The sequence below is a fragment of the Barbus barbus genome, assembly GCF_936440315.1.
Source record: "Barbus barbus genome assembly, chromosome: 5".
NCBI lineage: Eukaryota > Metazoa > Chordata > Actinopteri > Cypriniformes > Cyprinidae > Barbus > Barbus barbus.
The window spans coordinates 32,354,660-32,379,254 of NC_136733.1; the positions used below are offsets into that span (position 1 = coordinate 32,354,660).

The window sequence follows — 24,595 nt, forward strand, 5'->3', positions numbered from 1 at the left end:
TAAAGAACCTTTTTCCACTGTAAAGAGAATTTTGTTGAATGAAAAGGTTCCATGGATGGTAAATGTTCTTTGTGGAACCATTGATGCAATGAAGAACCTTTATTTTTAAGAGTGTAGATCACTCGCTGACAGCTTTGACTTCTGATTTAAGGGACATTCATTTAATTTCACAATGGTTGTGTCTTCCGTTACAGGTGCTGTTGTGGCCGTCTAATTGGCCAACATATTGGCCTGCCCCCCAGCATCTCATCCAATCAGAATGAGAAGTCAGAGCGTGTGCCAAAGAATGACAGCTTGTCAGAGAAGTGGTCCATCAGCAAGCACACCCAGCTCAGTCCCACTGACGCCTTTGGAACCATTGAGTTCCAGGGAGGGGGACACTCCAACAAAGCAATGGTACAGCTATTCAGTCTCTTATTAACAACCGTTTGATGCTGATGATAACAATATTACAATATTTTAACTCTGATCAAATATTCATGAACCTTTTAGAATTAAATTTTTTTTGTGAGGGATTTATTAATGTCTGTAGATCATGCAAGCTTTGAAAAATGATCCATTTTACTGCCGTAAAGTGATGTACGGTATTTTAGAGGATGTTCAGTGAGACTAAATGTAGGGTGGGAACTGATCTTATTATTTGGGAATTTATTGGATAATAATAAGTGGGCATTGCATTCCAGAAATTAGTTATTGGCTACAGTACACTAGTGACATCAGTGGTTTAAAAGGAAGAGCGAGTTTGCCCTTTTTTTTTTTTTTTCAATTGATTCCAAAGCCTGTTCCAAAGAAAAAAAAAATCTGTGCTTTGATCTCAAAAACACCAAGTTTTGATTTCATGTTGACCTTAATCACGTTAAGAAATGACAGTTCAGTCTTGATGGCTGTGTTATTTGCAAGTCCAGCTTGAATCCTGAAAAACAAATCATGGTTTCCACGATCATAATAATAAGAAATGTTTCTTGAGCAGCAAATCAGCATAAATAATTTCTGGACTATCATTCGAAACTGAAAACTGGAGTAATGGCTGCTGCTGCAGAAAATTCAGTATTACCATCACAGGAATAAATTACATTTTAAAATAGGAAACAGATGTTTTAAATTGTAACAATATTTCACAATATTACTGTTTCACTGTATTTTTGATTAAATAAATGCAGCCTTGTTAAGTTTAAAAGACTTCTTTCTAACTCCAAACTATTGAATGGTATTGTAACATCTTAGATGTACTCTTATTTTGATGTTTTGTCAGTATGTACGAGTGTCTTACGACACTAAGCCAGACTTACTGCTGCATCTGATGACAAAGGAGTGGCAACTGGAGCTTCCCAAACTGCTCATCTCTGTTCATGGAGGACTTCAGAACTTCGAGCTGCAGCCCAAACTCAAGCAAGTCTTTGGCAAGGGTCTCATCAAGGCGGCCATGACCACTGGGGCCTGGATCTTCACTGGAGGAGTTAATACTGGTGTGTATTAATGTGTTTTTCAGTTTAATTAAGATTCTAATTAGATTACTCTTATTAAGATGCTGAGCAAAGCTAGTGAAGGCTGATGCCATCTAAACTTCTGCAGAAGATCAAGTGTAACTGTGTGCTATCTCAGTGTCCTTGATGCATTGTGTGCAACTGTATCTCTCACACTGATAATCTGTTATCTCTTCCATTATACTCCCTTCTGTAACCCCAGGAGTCATAAGGCATGTTGGTGATGCTCTAAAAGACCATGCATCCAAATCAAGAGGGAAGATCTGTACTATCGGTATTGCCCCCTGGGGGATTGTGGAGAACCAGGAAGACCTGGTGGGCAAAGATGTAAGTGACTTGACTGTTGCTAAAAACTAGGGCTCTTTTAGTATAGATTGTTTTTTTCTAAATGACCAATAAGACCTTGACTGTCTCAAGTCAGGGCAGATTTCACAAAATGTGCTTTCGTTAAATAATGATATATTAAAATTCTTATATTCATTGAATTCCTTATTTACAAGAGTGAATCTTCAGATCACAATGGAATGATTTTCATGGTGTCTCTGTATGCATTCTGTGTAATGTAGAAATCTATAAATAATTTATATGTGAGCCACTACATATATCTACTCAGTTTCACCTCAGCTTGACTGTGTGTCTCTGGGTACTGGTGCACAACTGAGACACCGAGATAGAATCATTCTTTATTTATAACCACTGATTTCTATCCCCCCTCGTTCAGACAGATTTTGGTTCTGTCTCTCTCGCTTCCGAGACCCCACTCACCCCCACCCCTCTCTTGTCTGGTCTGGTGAATGTATTAAAGACAATGTTGTGGCATTTCTATTTCTAGGTCGCTGATCAAATAAGTAAGGCAGCGGCTATTTGCACTAAGTGCTAATAGCATTTTTTTTTTAGCGAGAGATGCTATTTACACTAAGTACAAATAGCAATGGATTCTATTTACACTGTTAAAATAGCAATATTTTCTGCTATTTATACTACTTATTGCAAATAGTGGCAATTATCTGCACCTCAGTGTTGTAGTACATTATAAAACAGTACGCAATAATAACGTATTGAGTGTAAATTATAGATTTAATTCAAATTATTAAATGGATGCCACCTTGTTGGGACAATAAAGCCCTCCCTACATTTACATTTTTACATTTACACCTACCCTTACCCTACCTGATACTTTATTTTCAACTTTTTGATTATTTCCTTAATGTTTATTGAAAATAAATGCCTTTCCGATGCGATATGAGATTTGAAAAGGGAGAAAAAAAGAACTTAAGTCGATTGCTTCAAAAAGCATGTGCCTTATCATCTTCGCCACTGAAACTGATGTTAAATGAGCATCTTTTTTCAGTGTCGACTATCCCAATCACATGTAGGTGAGCGGCGTTAGTGTAAATAGCCTCTGCCAACAAGGCGGGCTATTTGCAGTTAGTGTGTAAATGTGTGTAAAAGTAAATGTGTGGCACTGAGCACATGACTCTTTGTACAGACGATCTGATAGCATAAGTCATTCTCTGGGTCATTCTCAAATCATGCTGGAGAACATAATCGTCAGGTTTTACACAAACTTTCAGTTTCAGTGCATTTATTTATTTATCTGCATTTTAAATACAAAATAAAGCTTTTTTGTTACTTGTGATCTATGATTACTGAATGCTACTTGTGCATGTGGGTGCTTTTTGTAGCACATCACTTTCACCTTTGTTTCATATTTCTTGTCCTGAACATCCCTGAAAAGCATTTTTTTTATCTTTTATTTGGTGTGTATTGCAGGTGGTCCGGCCGTACCAGACGATGTCTAACCCTCTTAGTAAGCTAACGGTACTCAACAGCCTACACTCCCACTTCATTTTGGCTGATAATGGCACTACCGGAAAGTACGGAGCAGAGGTCAAACTGCGCAGACAGCTAGAGAAGCACATCTCTCTGCAAAAGATCAACACACGTGAGTACATTTGCGGGTAATTAGAGATGCTAATGTTAATGGGATTACTCCAAACTTCAAATTCAATGGTGCTTTTAAATTCTTTTCGAGAGGTTATAATAGTCTTCTGTCCTCAGTCACTATTTCTAGGTTCTGTTGTGCTGATCTTCAAAAGCCCACAGAGGAGTTTCTCTATAGATTCCTGTCAGAAATGCCCAGATCAGTTTGTGGCTCAACGTCAAAATGCTACAGGGGTTGCAAGATTCAGAGGGCACAGAGCACAAAAGCCCTGAGAGCACCTGAGAGCACTGCGTTGAGAGCACAAAAGCCCTCTTCAACTGCACTCCGCCAGATAATATCCATACAGTCCATTTACTCGCATAAAGATATCAAATAAACGTCATTCAGCTGAAGGAACACATTCAGATTAGAGCCGGTGAAAATGCTGTAAATCATGAACGCACACAAAAAAAGAATGCTACTGTTTTGTTGTGCTCATGTGGATCATTTAGGGTCATTGAAAAGTGCATTTATACACAGTTTGCTTACGGCCTGCTCATGCATACTTTGATTAGTTGTCATTTTATCCTGCGCCTTTATATATGCTCGATTATAACATTATTTGTCATTTGAGAAATGCTGTCATTGTCAATGGCAAATGTATAGAAACATCTCTTTGAAATCAAATTGCCGTTTCGGCTTGCTTTCCATAGGGAATAATAATGCAACATTAATTATGGCAGGCTAATAGTGTTGAGTTGTGTGAATAAGACGCAATCTTTATTGATCTTAATTCACATTACATAGAAAGCGTAAAATAAAAAGTGGATAAAATGAGTTAATCACAGCATGACAGTGTTTCAGCACATAAAGCGACTGGTTAAACTGGATTGTGGCAGAAATGCAGGGATTTATTAAACCAAATTATAGAAAATAACATTCACATTTACATTTATCTGACACTTTTTATCCAAAGCGACTTACAATTGCAATACATGTCAGAGGTCGCACTCCTCTGGAGCAACTAGGGGTTAAGTGTCTTGGTCAGGGACACATTGGTGTCTCACAGTGGATTCGAACCCGGGTCTCTCACACCAAAGGCATGTGTCTTATCCACTGCGCCATCACCACCTCACGTGACAAAATAACGTGACATGTAATCTGGATTCCGTAATCAGATTCCAAAAAATTTATTTATTGCATGATTACAGATTATTCATTCAATAGCAATAAATTATTCATAATTTATTGATTCCCTCTAATTATTATTTTTTATCTTTTAAATGTTCCTTTCAAAAATATCCTACCACTTATATACATTCAGAAAGTCTTTCAGTTTTGTAGACATTCACACAAAGACCAGTCACTAGTTAGGTGGCTATAATTACAGAGGCCACTGGATTAAAAAAATAAATAAATTCATATTTAAGAAGTTTTCTTAGTATTTCAACATTACATCAATTACCGATCAACATGTTAATTTGTATTTGAATGATCACTCAGAAAGTTATTTAAACATGTATTGCTATGTCTTTGCAAGGCTTTTGTATTTCAAACATTATAATGCACAAATTAAACTCAAAAATCCCCTGCAGTTCCTTTACAAACCTTGATGTTTAGTACACTTCATGTTGTCGGTAACAACAAATGAAATATTTTCTTTCTTTTTTTTTGCATTTTTATATCGATATGTTACAAGATTATCCTATTTAAATCAATGTGATAAATGAGTTAGGTCAAAAGCAGTCTAAAAGTAATCAAAAAGTAGTCTCATTATATTACCTCAAATGTGTAATGTAATGGATTGCGTTACTAACTACAATATTTGTCATGTGATTTGGGATCAGTAACGGATTGCAATATTTAACGGATTAAGTAATCTACCTAGCTCTGTGTGTGTGTACATATATATAAATTTATTCGGTTTATTACATAAACACAGTAGTAACACTTCCACAGTATCAAATGAGCCATTTCATATACCTGCCACATACAGCCCAAGGTCAACAGGAAGTGAACCAGAGTTTGACCTCCCTCCCTTGTCATGTGACCTGTGGACTTCCCTTTGTCATCCTATGCCTGGAGTAAAAGAGGGGGCTGGGAAGTCAAAGGGACGCTCAGGCGTCATCATTCACATCAAAAATGACACCAGCCTCACCCACGCTGATTCATCCATAGGAAGCTGCATGTAAACGGATCACTAAAAATAATCAGCATTTAAAGCGGCAAGTGCCTTGAAATTTAAACAGGCAAAATCTACTCTTGGAGAAAACACATCCAACCCTCTAGCATGTGGAAATTTCAGACTTCAAACATGTTTGAGCCCTATAAGCCGAACAGAGGAAACATGTTTAAGCTCATGAAATCATCCCGTGACACATTCGCAACATATTCAGACTGCGATAAGACCAGTTTACTCTGACGTCACACTCATGACAGGAGCTTCATATATCTGAGACGTATCTCAGCCTGCAGCTCTTTCTCTCTCTCTCTCACTCTCTGTGTTGCATCAGCTGTGTGATGGTGGTGGTGTTTGGGCAGAGCTCATTTCTTTATTTTATTATCTGTCCTTTCTAACACTAGAAGAACATCAATAACACTCTGAGCCATCACCATGAGGCTCACAGAGCTACAGAGACCCTCAAACATGGAATCAAATCTCTTTGTTTTGGAAGAATTGCGGCAGGCTGTGGGCCGGCTTACATATTCACAGTCTGACAAGCACTGCTGCGGTACTGGATTAAAATGAATTACGGAGCTGTGCTTGCTGTTGTTGGGCTAATGACGAGAGGGTTTTTTGAGTGTTTCGCAGATGAGGGACTAGCGTGCGCAGGATGCAATGAAGATTTCCTTGCAGGATAAGATGGGATGTGAGAATCAATTCAGTTGTGCACAATTAGGTGCAGTTTGATTGGAAGCATTGGTTAATTCCCAGTTCACATGGGGAATAGAGTAAAGCGTCCCTTCTGATTTAGGATGGATGTTGGGAAATTGCAGACTATTGAACAGAGATGAATTCAATAATAATGACTTGTGGCCACTGATGTTGTTGTTTATTGGTATGGCAACTAATTTAGCAATTGATTCACTGAAGGACTTATGCAAATACAGTAGCAATATGCAAACCGTACAACACCATTCCCCAACTTGCAGGCTGCATCTTGCTGGTTTTAATTTTAAATGTTAAAGATAGTTGCTTTAAGAAACCCCCTTAAGAATTATTTAATAATTCTTTGAATTACATATTTTTCAAGGATCTTCATTATTCATCGTAAACTGCAGGCTATTGTATCATCTCTTGAATTAAAAATGTATTTATAATATATAATTCATAGTATATACTAAAAATGTCAGATGCATCTCTTTGATTGGGATTTTGTTATTTAAAGCTGCAGTCCATGCCCTTTTTTTTTGGTTAAAAATGATCCAAATTCAATATTTGAGCAGGTACATTACCAGCCAGTGTTAAGAACCATCGTTTTACTTTAGCCCTATTCACAACGGTTAGCTTATAATAATATTTTCTAATTTGAGTAGTTCGGGTAGGTTTTCGTGGGAAATTCGAGCATGGCACGGTGTCATTACGTCACGTCTGCAAACACAAAGAAGTGGTCCCGGCTACTAGGCTATCGTATGTGAGGATCCTGCAGGTGGAGGTTCGTTTAGTCTGTTCTCACAGCAGCTAGAATAATAAAATGTCCAAAAATAATTTTGATGGCAGATTGTAATACAGAAACAGGGCTCTAGACTCATTCTTCCCACTGGTCGCACTTTTGCGACTAACTTTCTCAGTTGGTCGCACGAGTACATAATTTGTTTGCAATTTTATTTATTTATTGTTTTTGCTACAACATTTGATTAATCAATGCATGCTGATAAACATTTATCATACTTTATAGTTATATGGTAACGAAAGTGTTCAACATTCATCCTGTTGTTTTTAATCAGTATTATTTGTGATTTTAAATTTTGTGAACAGGAATTCCTTTTTTCAAATTCGCCATCTTGGTGTCACGCTTTACAAGAAAAGATAATTGTCTGTTTTGCTTATATCTATACACCTTTCACTTTTTAAGACTAAAATAAAAGATGGACTCATTGTTATTCTTAATTAAAAAGCACAACGACAATAAACGGTATGTTACAATGACAAACTAGCTTACATAACATTAACAAAAATGAATAAGAGGAGGACACATCACATGCTGTATTACATACGACTAATAAAATTACAGAATGTTTAGCAAACACGAAGGAATCAAATAAATAATAATATAAAAAAATGAAGGAAATCCTCCATAGCGTAACATGAGGTAAACAGCAAAGATAACAAGCTTTTCAAAACGAAAACAAAAAGAAAAGTAAATCTAAACTGTCTGTCGCTGACAGGACTTGCATGTTTTTTTTCTACAAGAATACTAACATGTTCACCTTCTCTGGTTTAAGAAGCGGTCTTTTACTTTAGTTTGAAAGCCAAATCCTCCGTTGTGCACCTTCGCACTCGTGCTGATGCAGAGAGTATAAACCAGGCTCTACCCACGAAGCGCTCGCGCTGAAAGCGCCTCTCTTCACGTGATCAGTGAAATCTGACTCCTGCTACAATGTGCCGCGGCTCTGCAGCGCGCGCTGTATGAAGCAGACCCTTTGGAACAGCACAGACCATGCACTTGCACAAATGTGACCACGTAAAATTTTAACTCGCGCGCACTCAAAAAATGGTTGCAGTCTAGAGCCCTGAGAAAGGATTATATGAAACACATTTGAATGAATTAAATTAAATTCCAGTTTTAAATGTGCTTCTGAAAACAGAGATCCTGGGATTACACACGATTTATATTTTAAAGACAACCAGTTCGAAGGGAGCATAGTTTGCTTTTTGGGTTAAAAGAATTTGTTAGTATGAAATTCGAATGGCATGACAATTAGAGGACTGGAATTGAGAACCGCTGGATTCGACTGTACAGAAATTGAAATCTACACTCTAATACACACTATACTCAGTCACGCAATGCTGATGTTGTTAACATTAATAATTTGAGAATAAAGTATAACCTTAACCCTAATTTGCACGGTTAGATGTGATATGAGCTAACCGATCGTTACACTTAATCACCATTGATAGCGCGATTTATTGTAATGCTTTTTTCCTCAGTTGGTCAGAACAAACTTGGCAGACTTGTTTCTTACTTGTTTAGATGACAATATACGGTGAAAATTCTTATTTGGGTCATATATTCCAAGACGTAGGCTAGAATCTGTGATTTACTAAGTACAGTTTCCACATCGATGCGGTGACTGACAGACTGACACACATACTCCTCAAAACATTAGATTCATCCGTGCCAGAGTACAACCCCACGCACGGAAGATAATTCCACAAGTAACTGCAATTACAGGTTTTCAAACAGAGATGGCGACAAAGAGGCAAAACGTATGGACTACAGCTTTAATTTTTGTCTGTCAACTAAAATGATTCAACTAAAATGTCAAAATACATAAAGTATTTGAGTTAATATTTTACTTTTTAATATTTTAATTTTGACACCTTTAATTTTTCTTATTATATATATATATATATATATATATATATATATATATATATATATATATATATATATATATATATATATATATATATAAGATGCATATATATAAGATGCATTTTATATTTGTGGCAAAAATCAGGTGACAGGCTGAGGCTTCTTGGGGTTCATCTTGTTTTTAAAATTTTATAGAAGATCTAAATTTGCAAATGTTTTTAATTATTTGCTTTGTATTGATTGATGCATCATCATACTACACTCATCTCTGTTTGATGAATTTTTAATGTGCATATCCATCATTTCATTAACTTTTTTTTTTTAAATTACTTTTATACTTTTATTAATTTCACATTGTTTAATGCTTTAGTCGGTCATATTCACACCCTGATTAAAAGTCACATCAAACTGTGCAGCCGATGGTGTTTCTAGCCTAGAAACCTGTTTTAGCTTTCCCTTGCACTAACTGGGTCTCCAAGTGATGAGATGATGAGCTGGTCTTTTTACTTTGGTGGTTTATTTCTGGATTTTGTTCCATGCTTCTGGTCTCTGTGGGTTCCATCACATTAGCATAATGGAGCAGTAGCTGCTGTATTGACCAGACAGGAAGGGTGCTGAGGGAGTTTTTTCCACCCTCTTAAAGGGTTATTCGATTGGAGGCTTTTTACCATCTTAAAGAAAAATTCCAGGAAGCTGTTGATACAAATTTTGTCAATTTGCACAAGATATTTTCAACCAGTTTGTAAAAACAGGAAGCTGCATATACAATAGCCGTTGTGCTTATAGTGGAAGTCTATGGGGCAAGTATACACAATATATATAACTAGTTTGAAACTATACAGTAACTCTTAAACATGAAACTTTTAGCATGAGTGTAATAGATTAAATTACTAACCTTTTCAGGGAATCTGTTTACATGGAGTAAACTCCACTCAATAATGCATAAACAGAGGTTCACCTCATAAAAACATAATCTCACTACAAAATGACTATTTAAACAACAGCAGAGATAAAATAAAGTTTTTAAACTGAATATTTAATGTTATTGCTTTTACAAAAATACAAGCTTTCACATTTCTGTTTTAAACCCTCTGATGCAGTGGCTCTGATGTTTCTTGCTATGTTTTACCAACTAAGGGACGAATTAAAAATATGCGGTGGCAAAACGAAGAACACAGGAGAACGAGGGTAAAGTTCAAAGAAACTTTAATCTTCTCAAAACGGGGTGACACAACACAGGCAGAGACACACAGGAACACAACATTAACTAGGTCTCTGCACGTTAATTTAAATGGTTTGTTTTCCTCCACGGCATAAACGGATATGACGTTTTTGTGGGCGTTCCCAGCAATGCCGACCAAGTCTATATCGGACGCTGGACAGTGGAAAACTCAGGGTTTAAGTAACAGAAACTAAACGAGGTAATTAATCAAACACACGTGGAACTGAATTAACTAAATGGGGACTAAACGGGAAAAGAAATAGGAAAACCAAATATGGGCATAAGGGAACACGAGGGAGAACTGAGTCATGGGGAGCACAAAGACTGAAAACACACAGACAGTCCTAAGGCGTGACAGTCTGTCAATGCCACAAACTTTTATAAATCCAGAGTACTCCTTTAAATATTTATCAGCAAATAAAGGGAACAATCAGTACTCACCCGCATGCCATTCCAAACATGCATTTTTTAAAATATTTTCCATTACAACAGTCTATACCATTATGGCAGCCCATCTGTAAAAAAAAAAAAAAAAACGAACAAAAACAAAAATTGTTTGTTTGGCGATTATATTCACAATCACACATCATACCAGTTTTGGACATGGATCTTGTGTCTAGCTGTTGTGTTTAATCTCTTGAATAAATAAATGAACCATATTTGTCACTGCCAGGCAATGGATAGGATTGTTCACACAAGGTGTAAATGAAATAGATTGAGAGTGACACAGAATAAACTGCCCGTTTTTTCCACTGTTCTAAAAAATTGAGATTCATCTTCCATCTACATGCTTGGCAGGGGGCATACAAATCAACCCGTTCCTGTCTCCGTAACACCCCTCACCTCCTCATTCTCTTCTCCCGGAGCAAAGGGGCTCGTGTTCTATTGATGCCGGGCCTGCCGTCCTCTGGTGGTGGTGCCGTAGGTCAATTGGTAAATGTGAAGAGGTTATGGAGTTCGCTGGAGGCGTGGGACTCATCACTGTGGGTGTCTGAAACATAACAGGAATACCATCAAGTGCTTGGCAGGGGGATCGGCACAGAAACCACAGTTTCTCAAACTGAACAAATCAAAACTTTTAAAATATTGTTTACAGTCTTTTGTGTTGTTTTGTTTGTATTTAACTACTAAAACCCTCCAGTTATTTCCAGCATCATCATTATCATGCTTCTGAATGGATCCGATCTTAATGAGAGATAACAAACTTTATTATGTTTTCCTTTTTAATAGATGATCTGCTAAACAAAATGAGGTTTTTGATAATGTTAATAGAAGCTTTAAGAAGTCGTTTGACTTGCTGCTGGGTACACGTCTGACATTCTCTGAATAAATGGCAAATGACTGTACTGAGATTAAAAAAAAATGACTTTCCTTTGAGTTGTTTACTTTCTCTGGCCACTGATGTAGTTGGCAGATGAAGATATCGGCCGTTAGAACAAACACTGTCACCCCTGCCCACCTAGATTCTTCTCAAAGGCTCTTTGGAACCTGCTGAGGCTTGTTGGAAAGAAAGGTTGGGTTTGAACGAGATTATAATTAAATAGCACAAGCAAACACTCATCTGCTTTTTAATCTTTTAATTTTCTCTTCTGACTGGTCTTTCTCTCTCTCTCTCTCTCTCTGAGACTTGTGACAGCAGGTCTTATTGGTCTTCATACCCAAATTGGAAACCCTTGGCCCATATTACTTTTCCCCTAATGAACTTCTCTAAGCATCTGCTACAGTTCCTGTGGTTACAGTGTATCCCTGCTGAAAAGACTAGCATATGTTAGGTTTAGGATATTGGTTTTCCCACCAAGCTTTTTAACTGGCTTAAGATTTTCTTGTACAACCAGTATCATCATAAACATTAGGGCTGTGGAATGAAGACTGTATGTGTATATCTGTGTGTGTTGCACTGACTAAATTATCAATTTCTGTATTTGTATTCAGATGTTTGCAGGGCTTGAACCTTGATAGATTAAGGCGTGCTCTGATTGGCCAGCTATCCAGTGCGTTGTGATTGGCCACATACCTCAAGCATGTGACGGAAATGTTACGCCCCTCACTGTATTGTGATGTAGTTTCCTAGCGCCGACGAGACTAAAACAATAAAACCCATTACAAACGAAGCATTTGTTGTATCCAGGGGTGACATAATTACTGATTATAATGACTTATACTGTCTTTTTATGCGTCGCATTGCATCGCACCGCGTAAACATTACCATGTCTGCATTTGTGATCGGAGAAACAACAAACAACAAGCGCTACTCTATACTGCTCAAAACTCGCGTTTGAATCGTCATTAGCAGAAACGTACTTACACATGTGAGTCAGAAGCGCCAAGTTGGAATTGCCCCACTTTATAGAAACAGCCTTTGAGCAAGCCAGCATTGTAGGCTACTCTCCTGCCAGGTTCAGGAAATAGTCCTCCGTAAAATGTGCTGCACACACTCGAATATTTGCATTGTACACTGATTTCTAGTTGTGTCCTCTTTTGGAAGCCCAAACAAAGTAGTTTCGCTTTCACAACGAAACACAGCATCTCCACGACATGGCGCCGGCGGCAGCAACAATACTACAGCCAGAATAAAAATAACGCCCTCTTTCATTGCGTATACATTTGGGCGGTGTTATGAAAATTTCCCCACATCGTGACGTAGACATGTGGGGGCGTGTTTGAATGAGCCGTTTTAGGGGGACGTGGACGAGTCTTAACTGTTATAAAGAATATCTCTTTGGTTTTGAGACTTTAGTCTAGTTAGACCACCACCAATCCAATATAAACCTGAGCTGGTGTTTACAGCAAGAATATCACAGAATATATTACTACTAGGTTGCTAGAATCAAAATGCCATAAACGCTGTACAAATACATAAATTCATGGTTTAAAATGCCATGTAGTGAATAGTAGAACTAAGAAATGTCACGAAGGATATTATGCATCATAAAACATTTTTAAAAAGAGAAAGACCTTGCCCATGACTTTTAATTTTTTGATAACATAAATAGATGGCAGATGAATAATATATGTCTTGTCCTATTGTAACATAAGAGCTAGTCTAGACAGAGTGCCAGCCATGCTGAATGGAAGCAAACTGCCTGTGTGTGTGTTAGTGAGAGGAAACAACCGAGCATTCCTGGAAGCCCACAAATGTCATGGCAGAAGGGCTTGCTCATCAATAAATATTACCTCAATAAAACAGAAAATGATAAAGAGAGAAAACAAGAGACGTGAAGAGATAACAGTGGGAGGAAGAGGTTTGGAGTGAAGAAGTAAATCCCACTGTTTCTGATTTCTATACCAGCTGAGCAGCAGTTTCTTTTGAAGTCAGTGTGCTGCTAAAAATAGACACTTTATGTAACCATACCCATTTTAGGCAAAATGATGACAGCACATGTGGATCTGGTGTACCTCTCTGTCCGTCTCTCTCTCTTTCTTTCATTTTCCCTCCTTCCCTCTTTCTTTATCTCACTTTGCATAATTTAAGCAATGGTAGGAGGATCTGGGTGCAACATGCTTTTTGAATTAGTCACAACATCATAACTTTGACTCTTTCCTACAACTTGATGAGTACGAGTGCAGAAGTAGGACTGATCTGTCTTTGTCCTGTTCAGCTGCTCTCCCACAGGTCCTCTCCTACTGCATGCATACCTGTTAATTAAACCAAGAGCTGAAAATTGCAGCTGATTAATGAATGCAGAAACGATCTGATTGTTCAGTGTGTACTTACACAGTGACAGCAGAATGAAGTTTGCGTGTCAATGTGGACTAAAAACACTGTGTACTATGAAATAATGGTAAGAACAGTTTCAGGCTGCATGCAAAAACGACCAGTGTAGTATAATTAACAAATAAACGATTCTTATCTACCAGTTTTTATAGTGGATCAAAAGAATAAAGCAAGACCAGTGTAGCTTGATTCCAAAAATTAAACTTATGAGTAGTTCAGAAAAATTAGTTACCAATTTGAACCGGTCTAAAACACTACACTTTATCATTTACAGCATCAGAGTGAGAGAGTTGTTTATTTTTGTTCAAAATGTTGTTTATTTCTTTATTTCTTATGAAACTTACCGACATCCAAGTGTTTAAAAAAGAACGCATGAAGCTAGAATAAAATGTTTTTGTTTACAAGTAGACCCTGTTCTTTCTTTGTATGTTTTGTATGTTCAGATATTCATATATCAAAATATATACAAATTATTACCTAAATAGGGACACAGTAGTATACTTAAAGTATGATGTAAAGTTCACTTAAAGAAAATTTACGAGTATGTATGCAGTATAAATCTACAAAACTAGTAGTTTACTGGGACTATACTTCAAAGTGTACTAAAAATGCTACTACAAGTATTTAATTAGTAAACTATCAGTATACCTATAAGTTCACTTTTAGTATAGTTGCAGTACAAGCTAAAAACATTGCTGTAAACTAGGTGTGTACTCAAAGTTTACAACTGTTATACTTAAAGTATACTTTTATATACTAGAAAGTGGGCCAATTTAGTCCCAAGGAGTATTGAAATAGTAGACTTATACTACTAGTGCACTGATATTTGTATACTTACTACATAAAGTATACATAAAAATATACTTGAACTTTACTTAAGTATACTTAAATAAACTTGAAGTATACTACTTTTTGGTAAGGCCAAGGGCATACATACTTTGTTTTTTTTCCCCCCAGAAAATGAAAGACCCCACTAGCTTGCATCATAAGAACAAAAACAGCTGAAATATTCTTCACAATAACTTCTTTTGTGTTCCACAGAAAAAAGAAAGTCTTAGGTTTGGAACAACATAATGGTGCATAAATGAGAATTTTCATTTTTGGGTGAACTTTAAATGTGAAGTGTGTAATAATGATTTTTTTCTTTTCTTCCAAATACTCCCAGCACCCCTTTTGCTCTTTCCACTCTGCTTGTCTTCAAACAAATACATTCCTTGTAAATAGCTTATTATAGGAAGGGCTAAGCAAAATGTTCACCACTGGTTAAGTCAGACAGAAATATCAGACTGCTCAAACAAAAAAGGTCCACATAAGCACAGTGTTTACACTCTATATGAATTGCTTACTTTAGTTGTCTCTGCACATTAAACTGGGAGAGGAGAAAAAGCGCACACTTCACCTTTAATCTTTTTAAATGGTTTTCCTTGTAACAAGCAATCCCCGCGGCCACACACGTACACCCTTTCTCGCTCACGTTTCTGTTGTCTCCGCAGGGATCGGGCAGGGTGTTCCAGTGGTGGCTCTGATAGTGGAGGGGGGTCCTAATGTGATCTCTATCGTGCTTGAGTACCTGAGAGACACTCCTCCTGTGCCCGTGGTGGTGTGTGACGGCAGCGGTCGTGCCTCTGACATCCTGGCCTTTGGGCATAAGTACTCAGAGGAGGGCGGGTATGTGAGCTTTATCTCTCTCCACTGTAACAGTACAATAAGATATGAATTTTCATTTACATATAGATGAAGATTGAACTGGAGCACAGAATAGAGCGCAACAGTAAACACCCACTTTTTCAGCAGTTTTCTCCCCATTTATTTTCTCCATAAGCACTTCTAAGACATGAACCAAAACAACCAGCTCTGAGATGAATCACAAACATTACAAACAGTAACAAAACGGAATGTGGAATTGGAGATAAAGACCAGATGTTGTTTTTTTTAATTTAGTAATTTTTTTTTATTTTCTAATGAACTAAACTGAAATAATGAGCTACTTTATGATATTAAATTATATGAAAATTGACATTTTTTAAATATAATTTTTTTTTATAATATAGAACTATTGATTTATAGCCATAGATAGATAGATAGATAGATAGATAGATAGATAGATACATGCATATATTGCCGCTCAAAAGTTTGGGATCAGTAAGATTTTTTATCTTTTTTAATGGAGTCTCTTCTGCTCATCAAGTCTGTATTTATTCGATCAAAAATACAGAAAAAACTGTAATATTGTGAAATCTTAATGCATTTTCTAATATCGGTTTCCTATTTTAATATACTTTAAAATAAAATGTATTTCTGTGACGCAGCGCTGAATTTTCAGCATCATTGCTCCAGTCTTCAGTGTCACATGATCCTTCAGAAATCATTCTAATATACTGATTTATTATGAGTGTTGAAACTGTTGTGCTGCTTCATATTGTTTTTTGGAACATGTGATACTTTTTTCTTTGATTCTTTGATGACTACAAAGTTAAAAAGAGCAGCATTTGTTCAAAATAGAAATCTTATCTAACAATATAATTCTTTACTATGACTTTTTATTAATTTAACACATGCCTCCTGAATAAAAGTATACATTTCTTTAAAAAATTGAAAATGCACTAACCCCAAACTTTTGAATAGCATTGTATATTGTTACACAAAATCTTTTTTTGTTTGTTTTTATAAATGCTGTTCTTTTTAACTTTTTATTAATCAGAGAATCCTAAAAAATTATGAAGCAGCACAACGCGTTCCAACATTGCTTATAAATCAGTATAATAGAATTATTTCTGAAGGATCATGTGACACTGAGGACTGGAATAATGATGCTGAAAATTCAGCTTTGATCACAGAAATAAATTATATTTTAAAGTATATTAAAATAGAAAACTGTTATTTTAAATTGCAATAATATTTCACAAAATAACTTTTTTTCTGTATTTTTGATCAAATAGATACAGCCTTGATGAGCAGAACAATCTTCTTTAAAAAACATTAAAAATCTTACTGATCCCAAACTTTTGAGCTGCAGTGTGTAATATATATATATATATATGTATGTCCTTCTCCAAAAATTAGTATATTGTGATAGTTCATTATTTTCTGTAATGTACTGATAAACATTAGACTTTCATATATTTTAGATTCATTACAACACAACTGAAGTAGTTCAAGCCTTTTATTGTTTTAATATTGATGATTTTGGCATACAGCTCATGAAAACCCAAAATTCCTATCTCAAAAAATTAGCATATTTCATCCGACCAATAAAAGAAAAGTGTTTTTAATACAAAAAAAGTCAACCTTCAAATAATTATGTTCAGTTATGCACTCAATACTTGGTCGGGAATCCTTTTGCAGAAATGACTGCTTCAATGCGGCGTGGCATGGAGGCAATCAGCCTGTGGCACTGCTGAGGTGTTATGGAGGCCCAGGATGCTTCGATAGCGGCCTTAAGCTCATCCAGAGTGTTGGGTCTTGCGTCTCTCAACTTTCTCTTCACAATATCCCACAGATTCTCTATGGGGTTCAGGTCAGGAGAGTTGGCAGGCCAATTGAGCACAGTAATACCATGGTCAGTAAACCATTTACCAGTGGTTTTGGCACTGTGAGCAGGTGCCAGGTCGTGCTGAAAAATGAAATCTTCATCTCCATAAAGCTTTTCAGCAGATGGAAGCATGAAGTGCTCCAAAATCTCCTGATAGCTAGCTGCATTGACCCTGCCCTTGATAAAACACAGTGGACCAACACCAGCAGCTGACATGGCACCCCAGACCATCACTGACTGTGGGTACTTGACACTGGACTTCAGGCATTTTGGCATTTCCCTCTCCCCAGTCTTCCTCCAGACTCTGGCACCTTGATTTCCGAATGACATGCAAAATTTGCTTTCATCCGAAAAAAGTACTTTGGACCACTGAGCAACAGTCCAGTGCTGCTTCTCTGTAGCCCAGGTCAGGCGCTTCTGCCGCTGTTTCTGGTTCAAAAGTGGCTTGACCTGGGGAATGCGGCACCTGTAGCCCATTTCCTGCACACACCTGTACACGGTGGCTCTGGATGTTTCTACTCCAGACTCAGTCTACTGCTTCCGCAGGTCCCCCAAGGTCTGGAATCGGTCCTTCTCCACAATCTTCCTCAGGGTCCGGTCACCTCTTCTCGTTGTGCTGCGTTTTCTGCCACACTTTTTCCTTCCCACAGACTTCCCACTGAGGTGCCTTGATACAGCACTCTGGGAACAGCCTATTCGTTCAGAAATTTCTTTCTGTGTCTTACCCTCTTGCTTGAGGGTGTCAATGATGGCCTTCTGGACAGCAGTCAGGTCGGCAGTCTTACCCATGATTGCGGTTTTGAGTAATGAACCAGGCTGGGAGTTTTTAAAAGCCTCAGGAATCTTTTGCAGGTGTTTAGAGTTAATTAGTTGATTCAGATGATTAGGTTAATAGCTCGTTTAGAGAACCTTTTCATGATATGCTAATTTTTTGAGATTTTGGGTTTTCATGAGCTGTATGCCAAAATCATCAATATTAAAACAATAAAAGGCTTGAACTACTTCAGTTGTGTGTAATGAATCTAAAATATATGAAAGTCTAATGTTTATCAGTACATTACAGAAAATAATGAACTTTATCACAATATGCTAATTTTTTGAGAAGGACCTGTGTGTGTGTGTGTGTGTGTGTATATATATATATATATACACACACACACTCACCGGCCACTTTATTAGGTACACCTGTTCAATTGCTTGGTAACACAAATTGCTAGTCAGCCAATCACATGGCAGCAAATGTGGTGAAGACGACTTGCTGAAGTTCAAACCGAGCATCAGAATGGGGAAGAAAGGGGATTTAAATGACTTTGAACGTGGAATGGTTGTTGGTGCCAGACAGGCTGGTCTGAGTATTTCAAAAACTGCTGATCTACTGGGATTTTCACGCACAACCATCTCTAGGGTTTACAGAGAATGGTCCAAAAAAGAGAAAATATCCAGTGAGCGGCAGTTGTGTGGACGAAAATGCCTTGTTGATGTCAGAGGAGAATGGGCAGACTAGTTAGAGATGATAGAAAGGCAACAGTAACTCAAATAACCACTCGTTACAACCAAGGTATGCAGAATACCATCTCTGAACACACAACACGTCGAACCCTGAAGTAGATGGACTACAGCAGCAGAAGACCACACCGGGTGCCGCTCCTGTCAGCTAAGATCAGGAAACGGAGGCTACAATTTCTCGATTTCTGCTGCAACATTCAGATGGTAGGGTCAGAATTTGGCGTAAAGAGCATGAAAGCATGGATCCATCCTGCCTTGTCTCAACAGTTTAGGCTGGTGGTGGTGATGTAATGGTGTGGGGGATATTTATCTGCTAAATGACTAAAACTAAAGAGTGTAAGGACCATCGACTCCACCAGGCTGGGACATCGGCAAAGGATATAAGTATCGCTTTTTATTTTTCCTCTTTTCTATAACTTGTTTCTCTTCTGTTTCAGTTTTTTTATAACCATTTTTTACTATGTGTAAGTTGTTGTTTTAATATTTTGAATAGTTTTTAGCTTATTTTATTTTTTTCATTTAAATGTTTAGTATTGAAATGTTGTTGTATGCATTTGTCCATTTTATTTAATTTCTTTATTTTCTTAAATGTGTGTGTGTGTGTATATAGTATTTACAGAGTTTTGACTTAGTTTTAGTTTTAGTTACTTTTTCTTATTTGTAAGTCGCTTTGGATAAAAGCGTCTGCTAAATGACAAAAAGTAAAGTAAAGTATTTTCTTGGAACACTTCGGGCCCCTTAGTACCAATTGAGCATTGTTTAAACGCCACAGCCTACCTGAGTATTGTTGCTGACCATGTCCATCCCTTTATGACTACAGTGTACCTATCTTCTGATGGTTACTTCCAGCAGGATAATGCACCATGTCACAAAGCTCAAATCATCTCAGACTGGTTTCTTGAACATGACAATAAGTTCACTTTACTCAAATGGCCTCCACAGTCACCAGATCTCAATCCAATAGAGCACCTTTGGGATGTGGTGGAACGGGAGATTTGCATCATGGATATGCAGCCGACAAATCTGCAGCAACTGTGTGATGCTATCATGTCAATATGGACCAAAATCTCCAACACCTTGTTGAATCTATGCCACGAAGAATTAAGACAGTTCTGAAGGCAAAAGGGGGTCCAACCCGGTACTAGCAAGGTGTACCTAATAAAGTGGCCAGTGTGTGTGTGTATATATATATATGTATATATATATATGTATATGTGTATATATATATATATATATATATATATATATATATATATATATATATATATATATATATATATATATATATATATATTAGATTTCTGCAATTAATGTTGAACAGTTTTAATACGTTAAAAATAATTACCTTTTAACAATTATTCATAATAATTATTTAACATATTGCGTGTTAATTGTTACATATTTCACAAAAACAATTACCACATCAGTTTATTTCACTTCTCCAATTCCTTTGTATGAATATATTGATGATTATAAATTTCAATGTTTTAATGTTAATTACAATTAAATACACCTAATATGATTAATCAATTTTTTTTACGTTTTTATAATTTACTGCAAAATATACAAATATATTAATGATATTGTATTTGATCGATGAACTTTACTTAAAACTGCAGTCCATAACTTTTGGCGCTCTAGCGGTTAATAAACAGAACTGAGTGTGTCTTGCGGAAGAACATGTTAGTCGGAGCTACTTCTCTCTGTTTATGTCTATGACGAATCACGCAGGTACTGGGCTTCTCCACAGCGGTACCTACCCGAACCAGTCTAAAATTGTCCAAATATAAACACTTATTATAGGTGTACTGTAGTGATTCAGGACAAGCCAAAAACACGGTTTGGAAAATGGATTCATGGCGTACTCACTTATTATATAAATTTTGAACACAAAAAAGTTACGGACTGCAGCTTTAAATTAATTTGACATGATTAATCACAATTAATCTCAGAAATCTGTGTGAGTATTTAATTCAAATTTCTGTCAATTTACAGACCAAATTTTTACCATTTAATGAAAAATATTTAAATTTATACAAAATGTTTAGTTGGTTCATGGCCCTAATGTTTATCAGTTACTTTATAACATTTAATATAGACAAAATATATTTGAAAATATACAAAAAGGCCAACTTATGACATTTGCAGTATATCGTGAGGTTACTGCTGAGCTATTTTGCTGCTGTTCTCATTTCAAGGATCTCCAAGGATCATTTCTCTTCAGAATTAAGGGTGTTAAACATTTTATTTATTTATTTTAGACGTTTAAAAAAAAAAAAAAAGTTCAATGTGAGCTGTGGTGGGTCTTTTGTGTCTTTGTTCTAATTGTGATTTTAATGTTATCATTAAAAAGCAGTTTGTATGGAGAAAACGAATGGGATTTTTCCTTCCGAAGACTTACTGTTGTGCTCTGTTGGAGTATTTTCATTGCATAAATGATTTGCTGTGATATCCCAGTCTCATCTTTCTCTCTGACTACATGTTAGAATCATAAACGAATCTTTGAGAGACCAGTTACTAGTCACCATTCAGAAGACGTTTACATACAGCCGGACGCAGGCCCAACATCTCTTCATCGTTCTGATGGAGTGCATGAAGAAGAAAGAACTGGTGAGTGTGTGCAGTTGTAATGATTAAACTCCCCTGATCTGACAGATTTAAAGACATTCCTCTAGGGCTTTTTTTGCTGTACTTAGAGTTCTTTGTACGAGGGTGAACTCGCGATAAAGCCAGGAGATTTTTCTGCCGCACATTCCTCTCCATGTCAGCATGCCGTTATTCTGTCGGACAGTCAGAGATGCGTGTAAAGTGGCCCCTTCAGCTCAGGGCTGATAAATGTCACTACCTCTGCAGCCCGCATGAAATGCATTTCCTCAGGCCCTGACACCATCTCTTCACATCAGCTTCTCACACACATACACTCTCTCTTCATCTCCCTGATGCACAGAATGTAAAACTATTCTTACATTCTACAGGTTTTATCATCAAAAACTTGTCATCTTTTTGAATCCACTACTTAAATTATTCACCAGATTGATGACACCATAATCTCTGACTTTTCAATTAGAGTGTACTTTCCAGTTAGCTCATCTAAAAGCTCTGTTCACATTTATCCTTCCCCTGTTGGCCATTACTTCCAGAACATCCTGAAATAACCCAATAAAGAATTTTAACAATCAACTTAAGTGTTGCCAGGAGAAACATATCCTACTTTTATCTCAGCATGCTTTTATATTTTTTAACTCTATCAAGTAGTATCTATAAAGGCTCGTAGAGCCATGATTTGCATGCAAAATGTTTTTCTACTTGTCTTTGTGTCAATGTAATTGAAATTAAATTTCAATGTTGTTTTTGTATATTCAGATATTGTTTTTAGTCATTAAATCATACATCCTCAAAGTGATTTTTGTGTTTGTTCTTTTATTATGAATGCTTTCGTTCTTCTTTTAGTCATTGTAGTGGTTTCACTCATTGTCTGTGCATGTGTACTTTTGTGTATGTGCACTCCATGTTTAAAAAAAAAAAAAAAAAATTGTATAATTGTTTTTCAGTGTTATTTATGCATGCATTTCCACTGTGATGTGTGATCTGTAGCTGTAGATGTGTTAATCATTATTAAGATGACCTTCTCATACGTAGATATGAATCTTTGTACCCACACACCATATGACCATTTACTCAAGCCCGTGTATTTATATGCTGGATTGGCTTAAATGCAATTGTGTTCAGATGCAAACTATGTTGTTGAAGATGAGAGCTTGGTTTGAGTACAGCACGTTGGCTTTAGTTTACATGCCACCCACTTGAGTATGTTTTATTGATGACTCAAAAGTGAGCTCACAATGCCCTCGAGATGCAACTAAATCTGAAAGGGAAGCAAATTAAAAAAAGTTACTTAAACGAGCTCATTCGTCTCATCACAGTTTGAAGATTTAGCACTAAACCAGTATGAATATATCAATAAACGCTCTCATAAAAAAACTGTCAATGGAGCGAAAGGTCTCAAAGGGTTCTATTATGTACACTTCATGTAGTAATATGTACTTTAAAAAGTACTAATGCGTACCATTTAGAGGTGAATAAGGAACCAAGATCTTTCTTCTGAGAGTGTACATCATCGTAATGTCACTGACTCACACAAACATGTACACTTATGCTCAGTGGGGTGTCTGATGTGTTGGTAGATGAGTGCAACGTGTGTTTGGGAGCTATAGATCCACAGCACTCATCTCGCATTCCTCATACATGCACACAGTTAAGCTCAGCGCTTGATCTCCTCTTTTGCTCTCTGTTGCTGTACTTTCCACTAAGGACAAGCCAATGGGAGAATTTCCATGCTTGATGATTGGAACAAATGCTTGCAATTTACAACTGTGATTAGAAAGCTGAAGTGAATGTGTGCTAGAGGTGCCTTTGGCAGTCTTTGAAGACAGTCTTTGTCAAACATTTTTCAGAGTAATTATCATGTATTAGTAGTTTTATTTGAAGGCAGTAACCTAAAAAAAATGACTGTAGAAGTGTATAAAATGCATTAGACTACCCGAGTTTGGTTGCTATGTTCATAATTGTGTACTATGACTATATTTCTAGTATGATTACTGTGCACAGTACATATGTTTTCTGTATGCATAGAGTACTAACTAGATTTAGCAAAATGTGCTTTATATAAAAGCTTACAGTTTGGAATGCTATGTCCCATAATGCAATGTGGCTGACTTGATTTTTCCAGTTTGATGGATAAACTGGATCTTAGTGTTAACCTCACTTTTTTTGTGATTCATTAATATATCCTACTGACAAATGCTTGACAAAATTTGATGAGAAATGCAAAATACTAGTATTTTTGCATAGTGTTTTTATATAAAAGTATGCAGAATACTCTGCAGTACTCAGCAAGTAGCTAGTATTTCATTCCACTGCTGCAATGCTATTTGCATAAACGCATTTGGTTGGATAATGATATCCAAAGTTTTTTATTTAAAAAACCTGATAGCTGTACAGAACAAACATGTGCTCGCTTTGGTCTAGTTATGGACTGAAGTGTGCTAACAGACAAATATAACAGACTTTGCACAGACATTCTCTGATGTATTTAGAAGTGCAGCAGAGATTTATCAAAATCAATCTATGGGTTGTATAAGAACGCTTAACAGGGCAGTTTTTGGCCTCCGAGCTGCTAATTGACAAGTTGTCATGCTGGTCATAACTTGAGCTTGAGGGCTATTGCTGATGCCACAGGCCTACATTCATTCGACAATTGCATTTAGGTGCAAAATATGCCTTGAGGAACATATACGCTGATCAAAATTTCATTCGTGTGTGTTATAACATTTGTATTCTCAAGTTGAGGACATGCTCCATAACTTTATGAATGTTTTATATCATAGATTTTAGAAATATTTGTTTTTGCATCTAAACCACTTTCTTAAAGGGACAAAAATTGCTCAGCCTCTTGTCATACCAAATACTTTCTCAACAGTATTTAAATGTAATTAACAAAAACTGAAACCTGGTAATTTTGCTCCTGATTAGAAAAACAAACAAAAACAAAAAATGTGAGGTAAGAAAAAGAAAAAAGTGCTGAGATATGAGAATAAGCGAATAATGCTTCCACTCTGACGAGCTTGTGTTCTGTGGTGAATCAAGAGCGGGATAATGAGACCTGTAGGGAG

At 36.6% G+C, this 24,595-nt stretch overlaps 1 protein-coding gene across 4 annotated transcripts in view; it reads left to right on the plus strand.

The window, feature by feature from the left end:
- Positions 1-24,595, plus strand: part of LOC306869695 (transient receptor potential cation channel subfamily M member 3-like) — a gene marked incomplete at both ends in the record, with an annotated part of 111,627 nt that overhangs the window by 59,269 nt on the left and 27,763 nt on the right. For 3 of the 4 annotated variants that reach the window (XM_079416562.1, XM_079416564.1, XM_079416563.1), the window contains 6 exons: positions 195-396; positions 1,253-1,466; positions 1,687-1,811; positions 3,258-3,429; positions 15,379-15,553; positions 21,410-21,533. In XM_079416562.1, the coding sequence (XP_079272688.1) occupies positions 195-396; positions 1,253-1,466; positions 1,687-1,811; positions 3,258-3,429; positions 15,379-15,553; positions 21,410-21,533 (1,012 nt within the window). Of the gene's footprint in view, positions 1-194; positions 397-1,252; positions 1,467-1,686; positions 1,812-3,257; positions 3,430-15,378; positions 15,554-21,409; positions 22,326-24,595 lie in introns of those variants that run through there. The other variant, XM_079416565.1, reaches the window with a different exon arrangement.